General features: G+C 38.3%; 1 protein-coding gene across 2 annotated transcripts in view; it reads right to left on the bottom strand.

Moving 5' to 3' along the window:
• PRKG2 (protein kinase cGMP-dependent 2) overlaps positions 1-20,062 on the bottom strand; it is a 125,808-nt gene that overhangs the window by 31,469 nt on the left and 74,277 nt on the right. For both annotated transcript variants that reach the window (XM_027544868.1, XM_027544869.1), the window contains 2 exons: positions 19,186-19,275; positions 16,548-16,689 (listed from right to left, as the gene is read on the bottom strand). In XM_027544868.1, coding sequence (XP_027400669.1) covers positions 16,548-16,689; positions 19,186-19,275 — 232 coding nt within the window. The remainder of the gene's footprint in view (positions 1-16,547; positions 16,690-19,185; positions 19,276-20,062) is intronic.

Below are 20,062 nucleotides of genomic sequence, written 5' to 3' on the forward strand. Positions count from 1 at the left end.
CATTGGTGGGATAAGCTTCACTGTCACTTAATAAGTACAGTCTGGCAAAAAAGTACACAGTTAGAATCAATGATTACTTTTAGTTTTCAAGTTCGGAAATACTTGACACATACAAAACAATGTGACATATATGCAAATTTTAATGCATGAAAATAAAAACACCCCTGTGTCCACCTCCAGTTTAGTAATTAGAACAGAACTGATACACCAGCACGCTTTGTTCCTGCCACACTGTTCTCCTGTCACACTGTCCTCCTACCCCTTGCCAAGAGGTCACCATTACCCTGACTTTTGTGTTTATCATTTGCTTGCCTTCACTTCTAGTTTTCCCACATATTTAATTATCCTTACATGATCCAGTCTATACTTCTAGAAGCTGCTTCAGTCATGTCCAACTCTTTGCAACCCTATGGACTGCAGCCTGCTAGGCTCCTCTGTTCATGGGATTCTCCGGGCTAGAATACTGGAGAATGCTATATAGTTACAATTTTTAACATTTTTAGATAAATCTTACCAATTCTTGAACAAACTGCCTTTTTTTCACTTAAAACTGTATTTTTTAATTTAGCCCATATTGGAGTACGTTTATACTGCTGTATCACACACCATTGAAAGAATATGCTATAAATGTTCTAAACTTTTTTGAAAAATGATTTCCCATCATGATGCCATAGATAGAAATTTGTGTTATACCTATTAGTGTGTTATCACAAAGAAAAGTTTCTATTAGCATCATTTCCCATCTTGCTTACTGGACATGTGTAAGGTAGAACTTCTGGGTCAATGATATGGTATGTTCAACTTCACTACACATTTCAAATTAATTTCCTTAGGTACTATGTAAGCAACTCCTTCACCAGCAGCAGTGATTAAAAGTTGCTATTGCCCTATATCCTCACCATCTTATAGTGACATCAACTTTTATTTTTTGCCACCTATAAGATTTTCTGCTGGTAAAGTATATGCTGGCAATGCAGGAGACCTGGGTTCAACCCCTGGGTTGGGAAGATCCCTGGAAGAGGTCATGGCAACCCACCCCAGTATTCTTGCCGGAGAATCCCCAAGGAGAGAGGAGACTGGCAGGCTGTGGTCCAAAGGGGTTGCAAAGAGTTGGACATGAGCGAATAAGCCATTAAGTATTATATCAGTCAGTTCAGTCGCTCAGCCATGTCTGATTCTTTGTCATCCCATGAACCACACAGCACGCCAGGCCTCCCTGCCCATCACTAATTCCTGGAGTCGACCCAAACCCATGCCCATTGAGTTGGTGATGTCATCCAACCATCTCATCCTTTGTCATCCCCGTCTCCTCCTGCCTTCAATCTTTCCCAGCATCAGGGTCTTTTCAAATGAGTCAGCTCTTTGCATCGGGTGGCCAAAGTATTGGAGTGTTAGCTTCAACATCAGTGCTTCCAATGAACACCCAGGACTGATCTCCTTTAGGATGGACTGGTTGGATGTCCTTGCAGTCCAAGGGACTCTCAAGAGTCTTCAAAACCACAGTTCAAAAGCATCAATTCTTTGGTGCTCAGCCTTCTTCACAGTCCAACTCTCACATCCATACATGACCACTGGAAAAACCATAGCCTTGACTAGACGGACCTTTGTTGGCAAAGCAATGTCTCTGCTTTTGAATATGCTATCTAGGTTGGTCGTAACTTTCCTTCCAAGGAGTAAGCGTCTTTTAATTTCATGGCTGCAATCACCATCTGCAGTGATTTTGGAGCCCAAAAAAATGAAGTCAGCCACTGTTTCCACTGTTTCCCCATCTATTTGCCATGAGGTGATGGGACCAGATGCCATGATCTTCGTTTTCTGAATGTTGAGCTTTAAGCCAACCTTTTCACTCTCCTCTTTCACTTGCATCAAGAGGCTTTTTAGTTCCTCTTCACTTTCTGCCATAAGGGTGGTGTCATCTGCATATCTGAGGTTATTGATATTTCTCACAGCAATCTGGATTCCATCTTGTGCTTCTTCCAGCCCAGCGTTTCTCATGATATACTCTGCATAGAATTTAAATAAGCAGGGTGACAATATACAGCCTTGATGTATGCCTTTTCCTATTTGGAACCAGTCTGTTGTTCCATGTCCAGTTCTGACTATTGCTTCCTGACCTGTATACAGCTTTCTCAAGAGGCAGGTCAGGTGGTCTGGTATTCCCATCTCTTTCAGAATTTTCCACAGTTTATTGTGATCCACACAATCAAAGGCTTTTGCATAGTCAATAAAGCAGAAATAGATGTTCTTCTGAAACTCTCTTGCTTTTTCAATGATCCAGTGGATGTTTGCAATTTGATCTCTGGTTCCTCTGCCTTTTCTAAACCCAGCTTGAACATCAGGAAGTTCATGGTTCACATATTGCTGAAGCCTGGCTTGGAGAATTTTGAGCATTACTTAACTAGACTGTGAGATGAGTGCAATTGTGCAGTAGTTTGAGCATTCTTTGGCATTGCCTTTCTTTGGGATTGGGATGAAAACTGACCTTTTCCAGTCCTGTGGCCACTGCTGAGTTTTCCAAATTTGCTGGCATATTGAGTGCAGCACTTTCACAGCATCATCTTTCAGGATTTGAAATAGCTCAACTGGAATTCCATCACCTCCACTAGCTTTGTTCGTAGTGATGCTTTCTAAGGTCCACTTGACTTCACATTCCAGGATGTCTGGCTCTAGGTGAGTGATCACACCATCGTGATTATCTGGGTCGTGAAGATCTTTTTTGTACAGTTTTTCTGTATATTCTTGCCACCTCTTCTTAATATCATCTGCTTCTGTTAGGTCCATACTATTTCTGTGCTTTATCAAGCCCATCTTTGCATGAAATGTTCCCTTGGTATCTCTAATTTTCTTGCAGTGATCTCTAGTCCTTCCCACTCTATTGTTTTCCTCTATTTCTTTGTACTGATCACTGAGGACGGCTTTCTTATGTCTCCTTGCTATTCTTTGGAACTCTGCATTCAGATGCTTATATCTTTCCATTTCTCCTTTGCTTTTTACTTCTCTTCTTTTCACAGCTATTTGTAAGGCCTCCCCAGACAGCCATTTTGGTTTTTTGCATTTCTTTTTCTTGGGGATGATCTTACTCCCTGTCTCCTGTACAATGTCACGAACTTCCGTCCATAGTTCATCAGGCACTCTGTCTATCAGATCTAGTCCCTTAAATCTACTTCTCACTTTCACTGTATAATCATAAGGGATTGCCTTAGGTCATACCTGGAAAAGACTAGAGGTCTCTAGTGAAAGAGGAAAGCGAAAAAGTTGGCTTAAAGCTCAACATTCAGGAAACGAAGATCATGGCATCTGATCCCATCACTTCATGGCGAATAGATGGGGAAACAGTGGAAACAGTGGCTGATTTTATTTTTCCAAAATCACTGCAGACGGTGATTGGAGCCATGAAGTTAAAAGACGCTTACTCCTTGGAAGGAAAGTGGCTGGATGGCATCACCAACTCAATGGACATGAGTTTGAGTGAACTCCAGGAGTTGGTGATGGACAGGGAGGCCTGGCGTGCTGTGATTCATGGGGTCGCAAAGAGTCGGACACGACTGAGCGACTGAACTGAATAGTCTAGTGGTTTATAGACCGTATTATATTGTGATTTTAATTTGCACTGCTGCCCCGCTAGTAATTTGAGCTAAAGCATTATAATTTGTTCTGATATCAGAGAGAGTTCCCCTTTCCCATGTTCTCATCTGCCCTCAGAAATGTCTTGGCTGTTCTTGGCCCTTGGTCAGTCTGTATAAACTCTAGAATCAGCTTTTGCTAAGCTTCAGGGAAAGCTCTCCTGGAATTCCACTGGAAGTGAATCAAATCTGCAGATCCTTTTGGAAACTACTGATGCCTTTAGAATGTTGACTCCTCCTATTTTTAAACTTAGTACATCTTTCTGAGTGAGTAAGGGTAATGCTAGCCACAGCAACAAACATCAGGAAAGTATAAACCCTTAAATTCTACATTAATTTCCTTCTTCCTCACATAATGGGTTTTCCTGAGCAGTAGGGAAATCTCCAAGTAGTAGCTCAGGGACACAGACTCCTTCCATCTGAGGGCTCTACCAACCTCCAGTCGGCTGTGTTCATTGGCTATAAGCCAGAAGGACTGAATAGAAGTCAGCTGCACCACACACCATCAGCCCAGGTCAGCTCACATTTCATGAGATAGAACTATGAAACACCATCACAATGAGCCATACAAAAGGTGGGGGATGGGGGAGGATGCTCTAGCTCTGTGCCCTAAAGAAGAGAGAATGAATCTATTATTTTAGGTCTTTTAGTATCTTTCTATAACTTCATATAAGCTTCTCAATAAAGCTTCTACACATTTTGCCAGATTCATTCCTAGATACTTAGTTTATTTATATGATATGTATGCTTTTTGTAAATGGCATCTGTATTCCTATTTACCAACTATGCTTCTGGTATTTAAAAATACACTGAGTTCTTGCTTTATTAATCTCACATTTAGCAACCATATTGAACTTTCTGCTAAATTCTGATAATTTGCTGTTATATTCTAGATTTCTACAGTTAATCATGTCACATGGGAAAATAGGTTTTGTTGTTTATGTTCCTATCTTTCTTTAAATTTTATCTATATCTGACTGCATTGGGTAGAACCTCTGGTAAAATAGAAGTACTTATACCACGACTTTTAAAAGCATAACTTCAAATGTTTCATCATTATGGTTACTCTAAATTTTTGTTAGGTATCTTTCACTGGATTAATAAAATTTATTTCTATTCCTAGTTGCTAAGAGAATTTATCATGACTGAATGTAAAAACATCAAAATTGCCTCTGTAGCTATTGAGGTAATTATTATATGTAATTGTTTTTATTTTTTAATCTATTAAGTGGTGACTTGGTTAGATAAAATTTTTAATGTTAAAAGCAATGCTTGCTTTCCTGAGATATAGCCAGCCTTAGTTATGATTTGCATTAATTGTACTATTCAGTTTGCTAAGATTTTGCTTATGTTTTACATTTAATTCATGAGTGAGGTTGGACATTAATTTGCCTTCCTTAGGCATTTTCTTTGAAGAATCAAGTTTACACTAGCTTTATAGAATAAGATGGAAATTATCTTTCACTGTTTTCTAAAGAATCTGCATAAGACTCATATTGCAAATCCTTGAAGTAAATTTTCTAGATCTCATGTGTTATGGACTGCATGTTTGTGTCTCTCTAAAATTCCTCTTGAAACTCTAGTCCTCACTGTGATAATATCTGGAGGAGGGGTCTTTGGAGGTAATCAGGTCATAAGGGTGAGGCCCTCATGAATGGGATTTGTGCCCTTAGGAAAAAAAAAAAACAGAAGAAAGATGATTGATCTCTCTCTCTGTCCGACATGTGAGGACACAGAAAAGATGGCTATCTGCAAACCAGGAAGAGAACTCTCACAGGCCCCAACCATTTATATATACTGTATACTATATTAGGGTTTCCCAGGTGGCACTAGTGGTAAAGAACTCCCCTGCCAATGCAGAAGACAAAAGAGATGCTGGTTCGATCCCTGGGTTGAGAAGATCCCCTGGAGGAGGGCAGGGCATGGAGAATCCCACGGACAAACGAGCCTGGTGGGTACACAGTCCATGTGGTCACAAAGAGTCAGACACGACTGAAGTAACTTAACACACACGTATACACACACTTATAGTGTATTATATATAGCAACAGAGTTGCTCAAATAATTTCGAATCCATGTAAATCTCTGCTATAACTATGGTCATGTTCACTCATAATAGCATTTATCTGTAATACTTCTCTTTTTCTTTTGTTCAGTATTTTCACAGTTTGTTAGTTTTATTAGTCTTTCCAAAACATCCTGGTTCTGTATCCTTTTATTTTATGTTTAATTAATTCGTGTTCTTTATTTTTTCCTTCTCTTTTCTTTTTCCCCCTTTTCCCATCTTCTTAAGTTGAATGCATATTTAGTTCATTTTTAGCCTTCTTTATTTCCTACTTGAAACATGAAAAGTTATAAACATTATTCCCATTATCATTTAGTTGCAACACATATGTATTGATGTGTAGTATTCTCTATTGTGCAATTTGGTTCTATAATCTTGTTAAAATCTCTCCTTCACTGATCCTTGAATTATTTTGAAATATCCTTAACATTCTAACAAGATGAATCTTTTTAGTGGTTTCTTCCTGATTTTTAAATTTTGTTATTGATTTTTATCTTACATACTTTGATGTCACTGAACAAAACCTTTGTGTTCTTATTTTGGGAGTGAGGAGCAAACTGCCTCATCGGCCTTTCATTCATTCTTCTATGCTAAGCAGTGTACTAAGTCTAGCAATAAATACTGCAGCACAGTCTGATATTATGAGGCAATCAGGGTAGAGGGGCAGAAAGATCATAAAGAAATAGGTAATAATATCAACATTTAATGTGTTTTCTTTTTTTTTAATGTGTTTTCTTATACCATACTCAATAGAAATAAGATTAAGGTATTCTGTGTTCACATGAGGTGTATTATTCAAATGAGTTAAATAGCTTAATCATACAGAACATTTATTGATGAAAGACAACTGAGATTTATTGTATTACAACAAAGTTTTTCCTGCAGAAGGCTAGCTACTGTATAAATTCTGCTTGGGTTGAGAACAAGGTCATTTTTTAATTCTTTAAATACTGTCCTACATCTTAGTATCAACTCTGATTCATTCATGATAACCAGAAGGAGGACTTGATCACGACTGCCTTCAAAAGCTCTCCTTCGGCCTTGAAAGAAAAATTTAGGAAAATATTGGATGGGCAGATAAGTGTTAGTGATGTGAGAATCTCCTTGGTCCATTAGTAGTATCTGCTAATCCTTAATCTCCAACCTAGTATTTTTCCCGATGGAGACAGCTTGGACCACATGGGCTCCTTGTGGGACTGAACCAGTGTGGCATTCTCAATCATGAATCAGGGAAGAAGAGTAGAGTTAAGTCTTCATCCCTCATACAAACACATTCTCTGTAATTAAAACCAAAGAGCAAGCCTCTGTAGTTTCTAAGGAGACACTTTGAAAATCCAGACCTTCTTCCTACTTAAGTCTTTTCTCCAGGCTTTAGCTGGTTAGTCTTTGCTGGGGGTGAGGGGAAGCCTTTCTTACTATAGTCCTTAGATATCTGACCTCTCACTGATATTGCTAAGAAATGATAAAGGGAGATGAAAATGCCACTTATTAAAATTTGAAGAATAAGGCCAAGGTCATCCTTTACGGAGTCTTTCATCCTCAAGTTCATTAATGTCTGAGTCTGGGCTGCCCAGTGTCCACCCAGATGTGCATTCCTGACATGCTGGGCACTACACCACTAGGCTGCACTGCCCTCATCTCTACTGCGACCCCCTCAGGACCTTCTAGCAGAAGAAGCCCTGCTAGACTGCCAGCCCAATTTCTATTTTTTTTTAAATTTGCTGAAACTTGCTTGATGATCCAGTATATGATCAAATGCGGTAAATGGCATCCTGTAAATATTGGCAACAATATTCTACAAATCAATTATATCAACTTGATCAACCGTGTTGTACACATCTTCTAAAGTTTTAGTGATTTTCAGTCTGAATGTTCTTTCAATTTCTGTGAGAGGTAGTCATATTTTCCTACAGTTGTTCATTTCTCCTTACGAGTTCTGTCATTCAGCTTCTTACTTTTGAAGCATTTTCATAGATAATTGAAAGATCAGGATTTTTACATCATCATGGTAAAATGAACCCTTTATCATCATATGGTAACCCTCTCTATCTCTAGAAATACTTCTTCCCTGATACCAACATAATGAAACCTGCTTTTCGATTTGTTGAATATTTCCCAGACATATTATTTTCTATCCTTTTCATTTCAACCTGTCTGCACCCTCATGTTCTGGTCTGTCTCTTGTAAACCTCATGTAGCTGATTTTTATTTTTGGAATCTATTTGGCAGTGTTTGGTTTTTATCTAAACAGTGAAGTCTATTTACATACATTAGATTTCTTTCTCCTTTCAGATTGTGTTTTCTCTTTGCTTTTTTTTTTTTTCTAGGCTTCCTGTTCTCCTTTGTTGCCTTCTTTTAAAATGACTGACATCTTCTTCCACTTTGATTCCAATTACACCTACTCTCAGCTTACACGCTGCTGTTTTTCAGTTATTTAGCATTTTCTCATGAGATGGCAACCCACTCCAGTATTCTTGCCTGGAGAATCCCAGAGACGGAGGAGCCTAGTGGGCTGCTGTCTATGGGGTCGCACAGAGTTGGATACGACTGAGGCGACTTAGCAGTGGCAGCAGCAGTGATAATTATTACATTATAGCATAATTTGGAAAAATCTAGCCACACGTTTACATTTTTCTACAGTCACCACTCCCTACTACATCTCAGACCTTTCATCAGGGATTTTCCGTTTCCCTCAAGCACATGCTTTGGATGTTGGTGGTTAACTCTTTATCTTTGTTGAAAAATGCCTTTATTTCACCCCTCTTGAAAGATAATTTCTCTGGATTTGTAAGTCAAGTTTGTTGGTTATTTTCTCTCACAATTTTAAGATATTATTCCATTGCATCCTGGTTGCTATGGCTGCTGTTGAGACATCAACTGAAAGTATAATTTTTACTCCTTTATGTACAAACTGTTATTTCTCTTTGATAGCTTTTAAAACTTTCTCTTAGCTTTGGTTCTGCACCATATTATAATAGCCAACATCCAAGATAGCCTCAATGATCCCCTTCTCCTGGTATTCAGAGGTGACCTCTCTCACAGTGGATCAGGCTGGCCCCACGTGGCCAATGGAAGACATAGGGAAGTGCCAGTGTGACTCTGAATCTTGGAAGGCAGTGTAGCTATTCCTAGGTCTCTCAAATGACTCACCCTGGGGAGAGCCAGCCACCATGCCTTGAGGACGTTCGATCCAGAAAGAGAAAGATTCATATGGAAAAGAACTAAGGTCCCCAACTAACAGCCAACACTAGTTTGCCAGCCAGAGGAGTGAGTCACCTTGAATGCAGATCCTCTAGCCTGAGTCAAGCCTCCAGGTGACTGTGGCCCCAGCCAACACTTGACAGAAACTTCCTGAGAGACCCTAAGTCAGAACCATCCAGTTGAACCACTCCCAAACTCCTGAACCGCAGAAACCGTGAGAGTTCAACCAGGATTCTTGCTGTTGTAAGTCATTAAATTTTGGAAAGATCTGTTATGCAAAAGCAGAATCTACAATAAATACAATCTGTCTCAGTTGGGATTTTTTGGACTTCCTTTACCTGAATGGCCTTTTTTATTCGGAAATGTTTTCTGGAAAATTCTCAGCCATTATTTCTTTAAGTATTTTTATCTCATTCTCTATATTTTTACCTTGGACTCCAACTGAACATTTTAAGAACTTCTCGCTTTATTCTCCACGTCTCTTCATTTCTCTTATTTTCAATCTTTTTTGAGCCTTTATGCTTTATTCTGAAATTTTATCTTTCAATTCACTGATTTTTCTCTTTACTTGTGAATCATCTACTATTTAACCTTTCCATTTTTCAAATTGATGTATAATTTATAAGCAATAAAATGCACAGATTTGGGGAGTATAATTCATTGAACTTTGATGCAGATTATAGTCTTGTAACCACAACCACCATATGGTCAAGAGACAGACATTCCCATTATCTCAGAAAGTTCCCTCCTGCCCTTCTGCAGTCAAATGATCCTCCCAGAGGCTACCATTGTATTAATTTCTACCATCTAATCTACAACTTCAATAAATGTAATCATAAACAGGCTACTAGAGGCTAGTCTTCTGTATCTGTCTTCCTTTTGCTCAACATGCTTTTTAAAATTCATTCATGTTATTACCTATACTAATTTATTGTTGAAAAGTTGAAAGTGAAAGTCACTCAGTCGTGTCCAACTCTTTGCAACCTCATGGACTATGCAGTCCATGGAATTCTCCAGGCCAGAATATGGAGTGGGTAGCCTTTCCCTTCTCCAGGGGATCTTTCCAACCCAGGGATCGAACCCAGGTCTCCTGCATTACAGGTGGATTCTTTACCAGCTGAGCCACAAGGGAAGTCCATACTAATTCATTGCTTTATACTATTGAGAAGAGTTCGGTTAATGAATGCACTACTATACATTTATACCTTCAATTGGTGATGATTATTTTGGCTCTTTCTGATTTGGGACTTTCAGGAAAAAGCTGTTATGAAGATTCTTGTCCAAAATTTTTGAAACATTATTTCAATTTTTTTGGATAAATACCAAGGAGTGAAATTTCTTCCAAGGAATAGAATTTCTTGTCATAGAATAGGTGTGTTTGACTCAATGAGAAACTGACAAACTATTCTTCAAAAAGTTTTCTAATTTTGTTTTCCTACTAGAAATTTAGGAAAATTTCCTCACCAACACTTGGTATTGTCAACCTTTAAAATTATAGTCATTCTAGTGGGTGTGAAATGGCACATCCTTATGGTTTTAATTTGCTTTGAAGGAAATCAGCCCTGGGATTTCTTTGGAAGGAATGATGCTAAAGCTGAAACTCCAGTACTTTGGCCACCTCATGCGAAGAGTTGACTCATTGGAAAAGACTCTGATGCTGGGAGGGATTGGGGGCAAGAGAAGAAGGGGATAACAGAGTATGAGGTGGCTAGATGGCATCACTGACTCAATGGACGTGAGTCTGAGTGAACTCCGGGAGTTGGTGATGGACAGGGAGGCCTGGTGTGCCTGGTGTGTGATTCATGGGGTCGCAAAGAGTCGGACACGACTGAGTGACTGATCTGATCTGATCTGACTGATATTACTTATTGACCATTCTTATGTCTTCCCTTGTAATTTTTCAAGATCTTTGATCATTTTTTACCAATTGGATTGTCTTTTATTATTGAGTTTTTTATATATTTCTGGATACATGTCCTTTGTCATGTAATGATACATTGCAAGTATTTTCTACCAGCTTGTGGCATGACTGTTCATTTTCTTTACAATGTATTTTGATTTTGAGAATAAAACATTCTCAAAAACTTAAAACAATTTTGATGAAGCTTAATTATTAAGGACTAAATGATTGTGACCCTCCCCCCAAATTTGTATGTTGAAACCCTAATCCTCAGTGTGATAGTATCTGAGGGTAAAGCCCTTGGGAGCTAATTAAGTCGTGAGGTGAAACCTTCATGAAGAAATTAGTAGCTCTATAAGAAGAGACAGAAGAGAGCACTCTCTCTCTCTCTCTCCCTCTCCTCCATACGAAGAAGACAGAGGACAGTTGTCTGTAAGCCAGGAAGTTGGCCTTGACCACACATCAGATCAGCCAACACCTTGACCTTGAACTTCACAGCCTCCAGAACTAAATAAATTGTTGTTTAAGCCACTTACTCTATGGTATTTTTGTTGTAGTAACCTGAACTTTTTATCCTTACTACTATTTGTGTTCTAAGAAGTCTCTATCCCATGTTGTAAATATATCATCTTATGTTCACATATACTTCTGGATGCTTTATGGGTCCATGATCCAGCTTGATTTAATTTTTTTATATAATGTAAAGTGCAAGTCATGTTCCTTTTCTGTTGCCATGTGTATCCAATTGTTTCTGCAATACTTGCTGAGAAAACTAGCCTTTCATCCTTTTCCTAAAATCATTTAACTATATATGTTTATTTCTGGACTTTATTCTGTTAGATTAAGCCATTTATCATACTGCCTTGATTACTACAGCTTTATAGTGAGCTTTATAATATCATCAGTTATTATAAATTCCTTTTTTCTTCTTCTTTTTTCAAAGTGGTTATTGACTTTCCTAAACTGCATTTCTTTGTAAATTTTAGAATAAATATCTCTGTTTCTAAAAACAGCTGTTCCACCTTTTATTGCAATGGCCTTAAATATGTACATCAATTGTAGGAGACTGAACAGCTTATCAACTATGGAGTTACACAATTTATAAACATAGTATATTTTACCATTAGTTAGTTTTCTGTCAACAAAATTTTGTATTTTTCAATGTAGGGGTATTACACATTAAATTTATTCATAGTTATTTTATAATTTTTGATATTACAAATGGCATTTTAATTTCATTCTTGAATATTTACTGCTAGCACGTAAAAATTATGTAATAAATTTTTATTTGTATATTGACTTTGTACCTGTAATTCTGCTTAATTTATTTTTCCTTTCCAGAATTTGTTGGTAGATTCTTCATGCTTTTCTACATAAACAATTGTGTTGTCTTCAAATAAAGACAGGCAGCCTCTTCCTTTCTAATTTTTGGCCTTTCACTTCTTTTTTGTGTTTCATTTATTTTGCTAAGATCTCTGTTATAATGCTGAAAAAACTGGTGAAAGAAAATAATCCTGTTTTGTTCACAATCTAAATAGAAAATATTCAATATTTCACTGTTAGATACAATGTTAACTAAAGGTTTATCCTCCATATCTTATACACCAACGAGTGCTTAGAAATGAATAGCTGTATTAATGTGGATTTCACCCAGTGCTGTTCTTTTTTTTCAAAGTTTGAATGTCTATTTCTTGTTGCTCTCTAATGTTTTCATACACTTTTATATATGTATCATAATTAACCTCAGCAAGATTAGTCCAATGCAAGCTTTTCCACCATTAATGAAAATCCCATTTAATATTTAATTTCAATTATGATATTCTGAATTTCTTAATAGAAGTTTTATTTGTGATGTTTTTTTCTAAACAGGTTACGTCTTTTTTGATAGGTTCTGTTCCTTACTCATTTGTTAGTTCCTCTCTTACTTTTAAAAGACTTAGACACATTTGTTTTACATTCTGTATCTGATTACTCCAATTTATGAGACTCTTACATTCCTGCCAAATAATGCTCCTGGCACTTTATTGCCTCACACATATTTTTATTTTATTTTATTGGCATGAGTTTATATTCCCTGGAAGTTCATCTCTGGGAATTCTCTGTAACTTGAATTGAGAGAACATTCTTCCAGAGAAAATACACTTTGTTCCTGGAAACTTGGTCATGCTACCAACATGGCTCCCTTTTCATTTAAATTTTTGCTTGGGCATTTCCATCCTGAAAGACTGGGCACCCAAAACTCCAGGAAAGCCGGCCTATGGCCAAGTATTCTTAGAGCAGACTCTTTGGTTCCTCTACCAAGAGACCAATAATGAGAAAAGCATGTCTTTCTGCCTTTAGAAATTTGATTCCCCCTGCCTCCTTTTCCTGTTTCTCTGAGAGCACAATCTGTATGATTCCTGGCTCTGGACAATGTTCTCTGATTCAACTTCCCACATTGCCCAGGTCTAAAACTTGGTCTCCTGTTCCCGGAGGGTACAGCAACTAAAATAAAACCTCTCTAGGCCACCTAGGATCGCTGGGTGACCGCAAGACAGGAGAGTCAGTGTTTGAGTTCCACCCTTCACTACAGCCCAAGCTTGGTTCTCAGCCTCAGGGGAATCCAAATGTTGTCTTATAAACTCAGCCACGCATATAATACTGCTTTTCATGTTTCTTCCAGTACTTGAGACTTTTTGTAGTAAGAGAAAATCAGTATATTATATCTAGCTTGATATATAGGTAGAAATGGAAATATTGAACACTTCTTAATCTCTAAAAGCTTTAGTTATTACTCTTCATTTGGCTGGTTAGCAAATGAGTTAGCTGGATGGATTACAATGGCTACAGAAGAGATGCTTACAGACCTCTATACCTACAAAGGCAGAATATGATGCCCGATTTCTTAAAAACAGGTATTAAAAAAGAATGAATTTAATGGATATCTGCATCCCTATGATTATTTTACTTCTAGAATATTCCAAAAGGCTTCTCTAAAGAGTTGTAAGAGGCATAGCCAATGAAGGAATTGTGAAGAAGACAAGTGATCAAAGCCTTGAGTTAGTACCTCACCAGTTCTCAAAGCTGTATTTCATAGATAAAGTAAAGCTTGAATGGATCAAAACATTTCTTGGAAGTCAGCCAGATTTCAGAGGAAAGAACTTACTTTACTCCTTTCCTATGGAGAGAAATCACTTAGCAACTACACATAATAAATTTAATTCCTAAGGCTAAACTGCACACTATAACATATGGATGATAAAACCTATCTTATCAGTTGTTAAACATATTAACTGCAAAATGTTCAGCACAGTAGCTTTATACATTAAGTGTTAGCTATTATTAATGTTCTGATATGAGAACCTTTTAATATCTTTGTAAATGTTAAGTTCAGGCATGGTTTAATGTCCTTGAGCTCCTGACAAGATGGACACAGTTAAAATCAGCCTGGGTTCCCCTTCCTAATGGGGTTCCCTCCTGAGGTCCAAAATGCCTGGTTTCTCCTCAATTATGACCACCCAGTTCTCTTATCTGGAAGAGGAAATGACTACCCACTCCAGTATTCTTGCCCCAAAAATTCCCATAGACAGAAGAACCTGGTGGGCTACAGTTCCTGGGGTTGCAAAGAGCCAGACATGACTAAGCGACTGAGCATGCAGTTCTCTTATAATTTTGTATCTAATGCAGTTTACATGAATGGTAGCATTTTTTTCTGTCTTGTGACATGCAAAGGGCTTCACGTTAGGCATTGTATCCATTACAAAGATGCATGACAAGGAAAGTCTCTATACCTAAGGGACCTATAGAATCAGACCTTGTGTTCTGATTCTCAACCCTGCTTGACCTTAGAATCATTTTAAAAAATATTTTTTTAAACTACCAACATTCATATGTGCATCTTTTCTCCTTCTTCAGACAGTAGCTATCTTGAGACAGAAGCCATACTATCTTCTTTTCTTATTCTTCACAGCCAATCCCTCTATGTAACAGAAATCTATTAAAACCTATTTAAAATCATTCTATAAAAATGCTAATGACATACAGATGGCCAAGAAGCACATGAAAAGATGCGCAACACCACTAATCATTAGAGAAATGCAAATCACACTATAATGAAGTATCATCTCACACTGGTCAGAATGGTCATCGTCAAAAAATCTACAAACAATAAATGCTGGAGAGGGTGTGGAGAAAAGGGAACCCTCTTACACAATCTGTGGGAGTGCATATTGGTACAGCCACTATGGAGAACAGTATGAAGATTCCTTAAAAAACTAAGACAGACTTACTATATGATCAAACAATCCCAATCCTGGGCATATATCTGAAGAAAACCATAATTCAAAAAGATACATGTACCCCAATGTTCATTGCAGCAGTATTGACAGTATTCAGGACAAGGAAGCAACCTAAATGGCCATCAACAGAGGAATGAATAAAGAAGGTGTGGTACATATACACAGTGGAATATAACTTAGCCATATAAAAGAACAAAACGATGCCATTGGCCGTGATATGGAAGGACCTACTGATTGTCGTGCTGAGTGAAGTAAGTCAGAGAAAGACAAGTATCACATTATATTGCTTGTATGTTGACTCTAAAGAAACAGTACAAATAAACATATTTACAAAACAGAAGCTTAGTCAAAGATGTAGAAAACATGATTACCATGGCAGGAGGCAGGGGAGGGATAAAACGGGAGACTGGGATTGACAGATGAAAAAAAAAAAAGGTGAACGCTTTAGTTGCTCAGTCATGTTTGCCCATGGAATTCTCCAGGAAAGAATACTGGAGTGGGTAGCCATTCCCTTCTCCAGGGGATCTTCCTGACCCAGGGATCAAACTCAGGTCTCCTACATTGCAGGCAGATTCTTTACTGTCTGAGCCACCAGGGAAGCCCATACCAACTACTATATGTGGAATAGGTAACTAATAAGAACCTACTGAATAGCACAGGGAACTTTATTCAATACCCTGTAATGACTTATACGGGAACGGAATCTAAAAAGAGTAGATATATGTGTGTGTATAACTGACTCACAGCAGAAATTAATACAACTTTGTAAATCAACTATATTCCAATAAAAAATTAAGAACGCTAACAAAACATTAAAATGGTAACATTTTATGCTAACATTAATAATGCTAACAAAATCCAATTTTAAAGCAATTCTATTATCTGGATCCTAGTCGGGGGGCAGGTTGAAACATTCAGTTCTTAGGCTAGAAAGTGCTTGTAACATCATTCCCTGTGTTAAATATGCTGATTTAAAAGGCCATATCTCGAAAAGTAAAAATAACAAGTGAACCAAAATTAAAAGATAATTGCTTTGTAAAAATGGTACTGAGGTACCTATTTGCAATGCAGGAATAGAGAACCAACTGGTGGACACAGCGGGGGAAGAAAAGAGTGGGACAAACTGAGAAACTAGCATTTGAAACATACATATTACCATGTGCCAAACAGAGCTAGTGGGAAGTTGCTGTATAACCCAGGTAGTTCAGCTTGATGCTCTGTGTCAACTTAGAGGAGTGGGAACAGCTGGGGGTGCGGGGGATGGAGTGAGAGAGTGACTCTAGAGGGAGGGAATATATGTATACTTATGACTGATTCACAGTGTTGTATGGCAGAAACCAACAAAACATTGTAAACAATTACCCACCAATTAAACATAAACATTTTTTTAATTTAAAATAAAAGTTTTTAAAAAAAAAGAATTGCAACTACAGCACAACTTTATGTTTAGAAATATCTCACAGGATAAGAATTTGTCTTACCAATTTAAGATAGCCCTCAGCATCTAGAATTAAGTTTTCTGGTTTCAGGTCTCTGTAGATAATACCTAGTCGATGCAGGTAATCGAATGCTTCTGTCACACAGGCAACACAGAACTTGGAGGTGGGTTCATCAAAGCTGCCTCTGCAACGAAACCATTTTCCTTCTTAAAACTCTAGACATCCTGGTTGCAGATTCTAGGTGTCAATTATAATATTATATATTTATGCAATATAAATGCTTTATAAGGCATTAGCACTAAAAAGTACTTCATAGCATCAATGAATCAGATCATAAAGAAATTTAGGTGAATGTTTGATGCCAACAAGAACCACTTTACTAAAATTTACTAAAATTAAAATGTCTACATTCAAACAATTGTTTCTGGTAATCACATCCAAACATACAAAATGGAAAGGATAAGAAAACAAGACTTTTTAAAGACAACTATGGAAAACTCTGGAGAAAATGCAACTATTTCAAGGGAGAGGTTGAACCAGACTACTGCACTTGATTGCTTGACTAAAATGAGTCCAGTGCTCATTTCCATTTCCTGTTTGTATACTTTGTAATATAACCCATGTAGAAACAGGGTCATAACTCTTTCCTCTTTGGTGCACCTTGATGATACCAGAGTTGCCCTGTGCCAGCACTGTGTGTAGGTTTACACGCTAAATTATTAAAATTTGATGGTGATTTGCTGCATGGTATAATAGAAAGCTATTACATTTTGGCTTCCTTTGTGGCTCAGATGGTAAAGAATCTGCCTGCAATGTGGGAGACATGGGTTCGATCCCTGGGTTGGGAAGATCCCCTGGAGGAGGTCATGGAAAACCACTCCATATTCTTGCCTGGAGAATCCCCATGGACAGAGGAGCCTGGCGGGCTACAGTCCATGGGGTTGCAAAGAGTCGGACATGACTGAAGCGACTAAGTACCGCACATAGTAGAAAGCTGTGGCTTTGGAATGAGAGAAACCAGCTTCGAGTCCTGCTTCTTCCCCTTACTGAATCCTCAGGCCAGTTGTTTGGCTGTTCTGACCCTCAGACACCTGTCTTAAAATGGGTTTACTACTGACTTAACGAGGCTGTTTTATGGACATGGCAAAGTGCCTAACGGGTACTAAGAACTACCACCACTAAATAGATATTCTAAAAAGATTTGCCTGTTAAAGCAATGATGGGAGATGCAGATGCTTCTGTAGGTATCATGCAAGTCTCCTCAACACATCCAGGCTTACCTCATCCTGATCCATCCATCAGTATGTTCCTAGTACAACAGATAAATCTCTGCTTGGATGCTCAAAAGTCTGTTATTAGGTAGGTATGTGATTTTCAACCGTGAATGCACATTAGAATTGCCTGAAAGGCAGCTAAAAATCATTTTCCGGCCCTACTGCAGATGAACCAAATAAAAGTCTGGCACCAGGGCACAGCATTTTTACTTTGTTAAAGCTCCCGTGAGATTGTGAGGTGAAGCCAGGGTTGAGAACCACTGGCCCAGGGAATGCTGCCTAAATGTCTGACCTGGCATTAACCGCCACAACCTAAGGCAAAGCTACCTCTTCTGTTGCCGTTTTCTATTCAAACTCTGCTCTCACTCAGCAAGTAAAAGACCTAATCCTACTCCAACTTTCCTGATTCTTAAATCAGTTCTCTTCCTTACTGTCTTTCCAAATTTTGTCCTTAGAGTTTAGCTCAAGGCCTTTCACGGCTATCACATTTTTCTCTCTTTCCTCTATTCTGAGCTCAGTGCCCACAACACTTACTGGACATTTACTTATGTTGCCAACTTCTTCATCATATTTATTTTCCACATTAAATAATGGAATGTTTTAAAATTATATATTACATTATCTCCCAAAATATAACCCAAACTCACTGGAGAAAAACGTTACATGGTTTTGGGTTAGAAAAGTGTACATTGTTTAGAAAACCCCCATACCGTCAACTCGGAAGCCTTGTATGGAGGTGGAGCTCAGTGAACACCTATGATTTTGATTGTTTGGAAATCATTCCTTTTGTGAAGCTGAGTCTTTGCAGACATGTCACTCTGCTTTTCAGCCCCAACTTCACCACTCTCCACCCCTTTCGTCATCTCCCTTCTCAAGATTCAGAGTCAGTAACATCTGGATTTATACTCTGCCTCATATTAATCATGTGATATGGATGGTTGACACGCTAAGCCTGGGTTTCTTTTATCTCTAATACGAGAATGACAGAGACTACTGGTACAGGGGGCCTATTACATGATTACAATGTTAGCTCATAAAATATCACTATTACGACTTGTTTATCAATTTGTTCTTAAATTCATTTCTCTTTTTTAAGACATTTTTTAAGATTCTTTATATGGACCATGTTTTTTTTAAAGTCGTTATTGAATCTGTTACAATATTGCTGTTTCACACTTTGGTTTTTTTGGCCATGAGGCATCTGGGATCTTAGTTTCACAACCAGGGATTGAACCTGTGCCTCCTGCATTAGAAGGCAAAGTCTTAACCACTGGAGAGGCAAGGAAGTCCCTTAGACTCATTTCTTAGTGACTTTCTTCATGTTTCTTTAAATAGTCATGAATACAGCATCCTTTAGGCCAGGCAGGAACAGACAAAAGTTATTGCATATAATTCTTTTTCATTACCTGTCTCTTAATATACTCCACAGCTCCCCACCTAAGCAGGCCTCCAGAAGCATGTATACATACTTATTGTCCTTGAAGGTGCGATATAATCTGTGAAAATAAAAGAAAAACACGATTATTATTAGAAATCCCGTTCTAAAACGTCTTCAAGTTTGCTTAAAAGCATCATCAATAACTTTTTGAAGGATGGTCCTCATCTCCTTCCAAACATCTGACAAAGACACTGGATGCTCACTGAACACTCTGATCCTTCCTGTTCCCCTGGTTTTTCATCTGCTGATCCCTTTACTTGGACTCCCCTTCACGCTACCCACAGACTTTCTTAATCTCAGTTCCATGGTAATAAAAGTGTTATCCACCCCTCAAGATCAAGCTCTGGGGCCACCTTCCTGATTAGGTAGCGCATTAACCCCCCTACTAAATACAGCCTTCCCTTCCTCCCCAGATCCTGAGATCTCTGCATGGTCTCCTTTAAGATCTGCCTTGCATATCAGGGCTTCCCTGATGGCTCAGTTGGTAAAGAATCAGCCTGCAATGCAGGAGACCCTGGTTCAATTCCTGGGTCAGGAAGATTCACTGGAGAAGGGATAGGCTACCCACTCCAGTATTCTTGGGCTTCCCTTGTGGCTCAGTTGGTAAAGAATCCGCCTGCAATGCAGGAGACCTGGCTTCGATTTCTGGGTTGGAAAGATTCCCTGGAGAAGGCAAAGGCTACCCACTCCAGTATTCTGGCCTGAAGAATTACATGGAATATGCAGTCCATAGGGTTGCAAAGAGTCAGACACGACTGAGCGACTTTCACTTTCACTTTGCATAACAGTTACTCATGCCTGTGTTTTATGTCTTCTAGTTGGTACTACGAAACAGACCCTAAGAC

The sequence above is a fragment of the Bos indicus x Bos taurus genome, chromosome 6, assembly GCF_003369695.1.
Source record: "Bos indicus x Bos taurus breed Angus x Brahman F1 hybrid chromosome 6, Bos_hybrid_MaternalHap_v2.0, whole genome shotgun sequence".
NCBI classification, from domain to species: domain Eukaryota; kingdom Metazoa; phylum Chordata; class Mammalia; order Artiodactyla; family Bovidae; genus Bos; species Bos indicus x Bos taurus.